An 8856-nucleotide genomic window follows, 5' to 3' on the forward strand; every position below is an offset into this window, starting at 1 on the left:
CCCATTTACACTGATGTTCACTAGATTAGTGGTCCAATCACTGCTATGTTTTTTAAAAACAAACAAAAAAGGCATTTAACATTGGCCATTGCTGCATTTTCTGTTGTTGTCTTTCCCCCTCATTGAGTAACAGGCCTACCCTGTCCTTGATCTTCCTCTTGCTTCTCAGTTATTTGTAAAATGCTTTGTTACCCTTTCTATAATCTAGTTTAATATAGTTTTGTGCCTTGGTCTTTCTAATTTTGTCCCTACATGCTTGTATTGCATTTTTATATTTGTCCTTTTGTAATTTGACCTACTTTCTGCTTGTTGTGTGACTCTTACCTCACTTCCCATCTTTCCTACCCATTGAGATAGTTTGCTCTTGTGCCCTTATTAAAGTCTCTTTAAAAAACTGACAACTCTCCTGAACTTTTTCCCTTAGACTTGCTTCCCAGGGAATCTTATCTACCACTTCTCTGAGTTTGCTGGTCTACTTTCTTGAAGTCCATTGTCTTTTTATTCTGCTGTTTTCTCTCCTACCATTCCTTAGAATCATGAACTGTGTCATTTCCTGATGACTTTCACCCAAGCTGCCTTTCACCTTCAAATTCTCATCTAGTTCCTCCTCATTTGTCAGAATCAAATTGAGAATAGCCCCTCCCCTTCTCACTTTCTCCACCTTCTGTAATAAAAGGTGGTCTCCATTGCATTCCATGAACTTGTTGGATGATCTGTGCCCTGCTGCACTATTTTCCCAACCGATGTCTGGTCCACCATCAACCGATGTCTGGTCCACCATCACTACCAAGTCCTGTGTTTTGGATGATTTTGTTAGTTTTTTATAAAAAGCCTCAGCCACCTCTTCTTCCTGGTTTGGTGGTCTGTTGTAGACAGACACAATGACATCACCCTTGGTTTTTTTATGCCTTTTATCCTTACCTAGGCACTTAACAGGTCTGCCTCCCACTTCTATCTCAACTGAGTGCAAATATATATATATCTTGGATATACAAGGCAACACCATCTCCCCCTTTTCTCTGCCTGTCCTTCCTGAACAAGCTGTACCCTTCTATACCAGCATTCCAGTCATGGGAGTTATCCCACCAAGTCTCTGTTGCCAGTTATGTCGTAATAGTGAGTATTCACTAGTATTTCTGGTTTATATTTATATTGCAGTTTATTCTCCATAGTTCTTGCATTAGGATACAGACTTCTCAGATGTTCATTAGATTTCTCCTCAGTATCTCTTCTTATCTGTCCTTTGCTCCTCTACGATTGTCCATGTTTCCCCCAGATTCCAACCCTTCACCCACATCTCCATGTTCTGGACTTGCCCATGGGCTTTTTTCTCCTGCCCCTGTCGAATCTAGCTTAAAGCCCATCTACCAGGTTAGCCAGTCTTTATCCGAAGATACTCTTCCTCTTCCTGGATAGGTGAACTCCATCTGGGCTCAGCAGTCCTTCTCAGATCAGGATCCTATGGTTGAGGAAGCCGAAGCCTTCCTGGTGACACCATCCGCTCAGCCATGTATTTACCTCCAGAACATGTCTGTCTCTGCCCAGGCCCCTGCCCTTGACCAGAAGGATAGATGAGAACACCATATGCGCCCCAAAGTCCTTCACCCTCCCTCCCTGTAATCACTCTGCATCTGCTCTGGGTCAGACCTGGCAGTATTGTTAGTGCCCACATGGATGAGCAGCTGAGGTTAGTAATCAGAGGGCCGGATGATCCTCAGCAATCCCTCTGTAATGTCTCCGGTACGGGCTCCTGGCAGGCAGCACACCTCCCGGGATGCCAGGTCAGGCCAGCAGATGGATGCCTCTGTCCCCTTAGAAGGCAATCACTGACCATCACCACCCTTCGATGCCTCTTGGGAGTAGTGGCTGTGATCCTTGCAGCCTTGGCCTCCTTCACTTTTGCGGGGGATTCCTCATCCTTTATTGACAGGGCAGAATACTGGTTTGTCATCTCTATGGCTGGGAGCCAGAGTGGAGAACTGCCTGCTGCCAGAACTAACTAGCAACCAGATTTCTCCCTGTGAAGGAGCCATTTCCTCCTTCCCTGGTGGTGCTACTGCAGTCCTCTCCAGCTGATTTCTTTGTCAGACTTGGAGGTCTCCATATGCATATTTGCACTCTTCTCTTTCCTCAAACTGCTGTCTCACTAACCTTGTTCCCAGCTACTGCTTCCCCTCTGCCCATCCTTCTCTTCTGCTGCTTCTGGAATCCCCGGTCTTGCCACAGTTCCCAATTAGTTTCCTGCACCATCTTGTTTTCACTGACTCTCTCCCCAGGGACCTAGGGTAATTATATGTTTTGTAAAGAGCCATGGAGACCTATGGTGATGCTTAGAGTCTAGAAATCAGATATTCTTCAGTAGAAATTACTGATAGTACAGAATGTTAAATGTCATTAGTATAAGAGCTCTATGTGAAAAAAGGGCACAATTTTTTCTCGCCCTTTTTCCTCAGTGCTTGCACATCTGCCTCTCTGGAGCCATCCTATGTGTTACGAGCAATTGGGACTGATGAAGACTTGGCTCACTCATCCATAAGGTCAGTGATATGACCCTTGCTGTCTTTTCCAAATTGTTTCCTCTCCTACACTCAGAGCAGACTCTGTTCTCCTGTTCTACCTTCCCATGTGTGCACTATGTTAGCACCTACACAGTACATCTTTGTTTTGTTTTAGGTTTGGCATTGGTCGTTTCACTACAGAAGAAGAAGTAGATTACACAGTGCAGAAGTGCATACAGCATGTCAAAAGGCTGAGGGAGATGAGGTGAGCCATTTCCTTACTGAGCTTAAAAGACAATGAATTACTGCACATTTCCTCTAAGCTTTTGTGGAATGTGTAAGGCCCTTGATTTCTGTTTTTTTTTCTTATGTTTAAAATTGTGGGAATTGGAGTGTTTTACAGAAAAAAAAAAAAAAGGGGGGGGGGGTAAAAATCCATGCAAAAAGTTACTTTCCCAGTTCTCTGGGTAAATACCAGGGTTAATCCTGGGCCTCCTCTGGCACCCAAGTGGGTTGCTATCACCTGAAGGACACTAGAGAAAATAGAGAAGAAATATTACTTGAACGGAACCCTTATGCCAAAATAATAATCTCTCCCACTGCTGAGGTGAGACACGAGGGCCTGGAGCCAGGAGAGAGCAGGGGAAATCGAGACTGAGGAAGAGCAGGAGGGTGGGAGCTGTGAGGGGAGGAGAGTGAATGTATAGGAAATAATCCTGCCACCATTGATACCCGATGTCGCTCCCACAGATCCCAGTCACTGAGTTAGCCTGGGCTGTGGGGGAGTGCAAATTTTTTTTTACTGCTCATCAGATTCCTTGGACAGATACAGAAGCATCTTATTTGTGATACCATTATCCTTGGCATTCCAGCTGACATCTAATTTTTTTCTATTTACAGTCCACTGTGGGAAATGGTGCAGGATGGAGTTGACCTCAAAAGTATTAAATGGACCCAGCACTAGGAAAGCAGTTGAGTTGTAACCTTGGACTAGATGGATGTGGATTAAAGTGCATTTTCTGTACATTCCTGAGGAAAGTCATGTGGCATTTGCTTTTTTACATAGTCAGTCTGGTGGTAGGGGTCTAAACACAGAATCTAAGAAACCAGAACTGAGGTGAAGCTGAATCTCGCACACTTATTTACGCACAAGATAACTTGCACTGTGACCTAGCTTCCTTGGAATTCCATTTTCTGATGCAAGAGTGAAACTGGGCCCTTTAACCCTGATTTCTCTTGCTGCAGAAGAGTCCCTCTGTTAGGAGGTTCGCCTTTCTTGGCATATCACATGCTGCAGCAGTTCTGTTTGTGGTAAAGCTTTATTGCCAAGAGCCTTGTTTCACTTACTCTAGTGATTTTGATTTGATTCAGTGACATCAGTCTCAAACAGCAACCTGCTTTCTGTGTTCAGATAGTTCTACTTATATAAGGCACCTCTAAAGGAAACAGAAATCTTAGTTTATGGTTCTAGAATTGTGTATACTTGTGTTAATTGTATGTTCCAGGCTCATTCATATCTGCAGTTAAAGAGCCGCTTTCCCAATTGAACAAAAGATTTTTGCCTCTTCCAGTTAGGTTTAGTTTGATTTTTGCAGTTCTACCTTCTTACATTTGTTTCTCTCCTGATCCTCATACAGGCCAATGTGTGTTAACCCAAAGCATTCTTCCACCTTTCCAGAATCTAGGATAGGATGATGCACTTTGCTGTCTGTATCAGTTGTTTCTTTCCATGCAGTCTGTCTATTTGCAAGTAAAGAAAGGAAAAGTTGTATGTAATAGAATGTATTTCTGGGGGTGGGAGGGGGAAGAGGGAGCAGGATACATTGGCTTCAGTGGACTTGGAAGCTTTTAGTTTGGTAGGAGTGGTGAGACAGAAAAGACACCAGCTCTAATGCATGGAAATGCTTTAAATGCTGTTTGCTCTTTTCTTGGTGACGGAACCTTTCTCCACTACCCATCAAGAATATGACTATGGGCAATAGCATCCTAATTTCTTTATGGGGCCTGTTGCCTTCCCCATAGTCTAGTCTGCCAAACCAGTTCTGTAGGTAGGAGGTAGGAATAGATGAGCTCTGAGGAGAGTTCTTGACACTCCAGGTTTACCCCTTTTTGTTACTAGAGATGGTCATGGGAACAGCATCCATTCTATTTAGACATTGGGAAAAATGTCCATTAAAATGGGTCTGGCTAAGATGAATTAAATTTCAGTGTTTGGTTTCTTGCCTTCTTTTAAGTTGTTCAGATAGGGAATTTAACCCTACATTATGAAGCGCCCTTGTCTTACCCAGCTTTGTATGCAGACTACTCCTCAGAAGGTAGCTGGTTCACAGATGAATGCTGTGCTAGCCACTGGATCCTAGGCATCCTACTGACAATGCATATCTCCTGTTGGGGGCAGCAGAGGGACATCTCCTGGCTACCTCGAGGATGAACCCAAACATGAATGCTGTCTCCTAGAACTTAAATCTCACTTTGCAAGGTGGCGTGCCTTGCAGAGCCCTGCAAACTCTGATCAGGAAGGCTTGTGTTGTATCAGTTGCACTGAGGAGAATAGATTTGCCCTTTCATAATGAGTGCAGATACTAATTTTGTTGGGATGGGAATTTGTAATGACTTCAAAAAATTTTAAAGTCTTGATGTATAAGTGGCTTTCAAAAGAGTTGTAATATATATCTTGTGCATATAGGTCTGAGTAACCATGTAGTAACACTTCCCAGCATGTTATAAAAACATTTCTCTGAAATTGTTCTGCTTCCTGCATTGTAAATATAAATAAGATTTAAACTTGATTGTTTTCAGTTATACATTTGGAGGAAACCCGATATAAAATGGGGTGTTAATTATTCTATAGGCCTGTGTTTGGGATCCAAAATTTTGGATGAACAACTTAAAACAGAGTAAGCCTATTCTGAAGGGGATGTGCTCAGATTTCTCCTCTTGGAAACTCCCTGCAAGTCTCTGAATAATCTGCATTTGTTCCATGAATGTCACTCTCTGGTGACAAGTGCCGCTCTACATATAGTATAGACAATGGATATGTGCTGTACTTTGCCCTTAGATTTTTCAGTCAGAAACAGTACCACTCCCAATAAAATTACATACATAAAATAGCCCACATACAATATTGTGAACAGATTATGCAGGTGGAGGACTTATAAAGACACTTAGGTTAGTAAACCACCACCTACTCTGCCATTAAGGATCTAGAATAATAAAACTCCCAAAGCTTAGTCAAAGGCTTTTGTGAGCTCTGTCTCCTTTCTAGATGTCTTAGAGTTTGATTAGACGTCAAACAGACTCTTCAAACTTAATATACCTGCTCTGATTTAATACCAGATGGTTTGGATCCTTGATCATTTGAAAAGAGCCCTGACGACTTGAACGTGAGTAACATCTGAAGTAAGAAGATTGAGACTTTAGTACTGCATGAAATGGTTTGGGCAACAAGAGACCCTCCATTCACGGATGTATGTTTCAAAGTGTTAAATAATAATGTTTGCAGTGTTGTTGTAGCCATGATATTAGAGAGACAAGATTGGTAAAGTACTATCTTTTTTTGGACCAACTTCTGTTTGAGAGAGACAAGCTTTGGAACTTACACAGAGCTCTTCTTCAGGTCCTGAAGGTGGTCCACTAAAAGACAATACATCACCCACCTTGTTGCAAATAATGACAATGTATGAGTCCAGATGGGGGGAAAAAAGAAATGATCGTGATCCTTCCAGTCACACAAGTGAAAGAAGGAAGAAAACAAAGTAGTGGAGGTGAGCCATTGGCTGCTCAACTGGGGTGAAGCTGAAAGTTTTGTGGAGCATGGGGCTACAGTCAGATTTGGCGGGGGAGGGGGTAGCTGAATGGGCTGGCCTGCATCTCACAGGTAGATGAGCTAACTTGCTCAGTTGGAGACTAGCTGCAGTAACTAGGAAGGCATTAAACTAACAAGGGGGGCGGGGGGAGGATGCTAAAAAGGTACACGCTCAAATAGCGTTCCATGGATTCTGAACAAATTGAACCAATGTGACAAAGTGAAAAAAGGAAAACTATTAATTGCTTATAGTGCTAAGGTGTCTGGGTGCCAAGAAAGAAGAATTAGAAATTCTTACTGGCAAGAAGAAATCTGATATAATTGGCATTACTGAAATCTAGAGGGATGATTTGCATGTTTAGAATGCTAAAATCACTAGTTATAACCTGTTTAGGAAAAGTAGGGAGCATGGCACTCTACATTAGACACCGTTACCTGTTTGAGTTATTGATAACTCAGAACCACAAACTCTTGAATGCATATGGATCAATGTACTAATTAACAAAGCCCAGATGGGGGGTGCTGGCAGGGGTCTGTTACAGATCCCTGAATCAAACCAGAGAACAGGATCAGTTATTTCATAAGCACCTGTCTATAATGTGTGGACTTCAGTTTGGGAGACAAATGCTTAAAGCTCTCTTGCAGCCACTAGTAAATCATCATTAGGGTTTCTAAAAATTATAGATGGTAATTTACCTCACATCAGGAGCAATAATTTTGTTAATTGTTTTGGACATCATTATGACTGATAAAGATGAATTCATCACTGGACTGGAAGCTGATGGGTGCTTAGGGACCAGTGATCATGGCCAAATAAAATACACTCCTAGCAAGTTATGTACTTGGTGCGTCAAAAGGGTTAATTTCCTAACACTGATGAAAATTGAGTATAATTGGTTGGGAGGGAAATCTTAGAAATGTAAATGAAAGTGGGAACCCCTGAAGAAGAGAGTATGGGATGGCCAAAAAGCTACTATCCCAAAATCAAGGAAGAAGACAGGTTTGGTTAAAAGCCCGTCCTGCTTTTGTGGTGAAGTTAAGGTAGCAATTAGAAATAAATAAAAGCAATATACAAGTGAAAAAGGGATAAGTATATAACTTCACATTTATATCAATTGCTATGAAATGCAGAAAATTTATAAGGGGAAAGACTTGAAGAGCATGATCTGTTTAGCTTATCGAAGGAAAGACTGAGAGGTGACTATCAGTGTATAAGTATCTTCAGAACATACCAACTACTAAAGGGCTCTTCAGTCTAGCAGAGAAAGGCAGAACAAGAACCAAGGGCTAGAAGCTGAGGCCAGACAAATTAAAATTAGAAATAAAGCACATGTGTTTCAACAGTGAGGGGTGATCAACCATTGGAACAAAACACCAAAGGAAGTGATGGGTTCTCCATAGTGCAGTGGTTCTCAAACGGGTTCACGAGGGTACCCCAGGAGAGCCTTGAGTCATGTCCGGGGCCACCAGGCCTGCTGATCAACTCTTTCCCCTCCCTCCTAGCACCTTGTGCATGCCACTCAACAACTGTTCCATGGCATGCAGGAGGCACTGGGAAGGAGAGGGAGGAGCGGAGATGGAGGTGGGGCCTTGGGGGAAGGGGTGGAGTGAGGGCAGAGCCTGGGGCTGAGCAGGGGTTGAGCACCCCCATGGAAAATTAGAAGACAGCTTGGGGGTCCATGAAAATCTTTAAATTAAAATGGGGGTCCTCGAGTTGCTAAAGTTTGAGAACTGCTGCTATAGTGTGATGTCTTCAGATCAAGATGGGGCGTCTTTCTGGAAGTTGTGCTTTAGCCAAACACAGGCTATTGGGCTCAATTCAGGGATAATGGTAAAATGTAATCATCTGTGCTATACAGGACGTCATGCTAGGTGATGGAATGGTCCCTGCTTGGATCATGCAAACAGGAGGAAGATGGCTTTTCAAGAACACACTGCTTGCAATTTTAACTTTGACACTTGTTACTGAAAGAATCAGCTGCGAACAATCACCTCCCCACCCACACCAGCCAAATCTTTTGGTCCATGAGCAACTCAGTGTTTTTCTGTTAAGTTCTTCCTTCTCTCAGAACTGGCTGTCTTCTTTGTTTTACGGTAATTTGCCACCAGTTTCCACTGTAAAAATCCTATTTTATGCTTTTTAGCCATCTACCTATAGTTTGTCTTAGAAAATTCATTTGTCCTGAAAATTGCTGGATTTTCTATGAAGGCAAGGAAGAATTTTTCTGCAGTGTTTGAAGAAAATTGGTCAAACTTCTTGTTACAGGTTATTAAAAGTCATCATAGTTTTAAATTTCATTTGACATTTGTTTCATTCTAGTTGTAAAACTGCTTCAGAGTTAACAGTTGTATTTCATACAAAAATATTTGAAGAGAAAACTAAGCTGCAATTAAACAACATTAATAGTGTGTACACAGGAAATTGACCCTCTGATAAGGGTTCTCTATTCATCTATTAGTTGCTTACAATCTTTGTATTCCATGAGAGACAATAGGTTGAAGCAACAAATAGGCATGGGCTGGTACAAAGAAACCATGAGACAAAACTGGTCA

At 42.2% G+C, this 8856-nt stretch overlaps 1 protein-coding gene across 1 annotated transcript in view; it reads left to right on the forward strand.

Annotated features, from left to right (window-relative positions):
- The window catches only part of NFS1 (NFS1 cysteine desulfurase), a 33605-nt gene extending 28318 nt beyond the window's left edge, over window positions 1–5287 (forward strand). The window contains exons 11-13 of the mRNA XM_034786866.1: window positions 2454–2537; window positions 2674–2763; window positions 3399–5287. Coding sequence (XP_034642757.1) covers window positions 2454–2537; window positions 2674–2763; window positions 3399–3462 — 238 coding nt within the window. The 3' untranslated portion in view covers window positions 3463–5287. The remainder of the gene's footprint in view (window positions 1–2453; window positions 2538–2673; window positions 2764–3398) is intronic.
- Window positions 5288–8856: the final 3569 nt, after the last annotated feature.

The sequence above is a fragment of the Trachemys scripta genome, chromosome 12 (assembly GCF_013100865.1).
Source record: "Trachemys scripta elegans isolate TJP31775 chromosome 12, CAS_Tse_1.0, whole genome shotgun sequence".
In the NCBI taxonomy this organism is placed as follows: Eukaryota; Metazoa; Chordata; order Testudines; family Emydidae; genus Trachemys; species Trachemys scripta.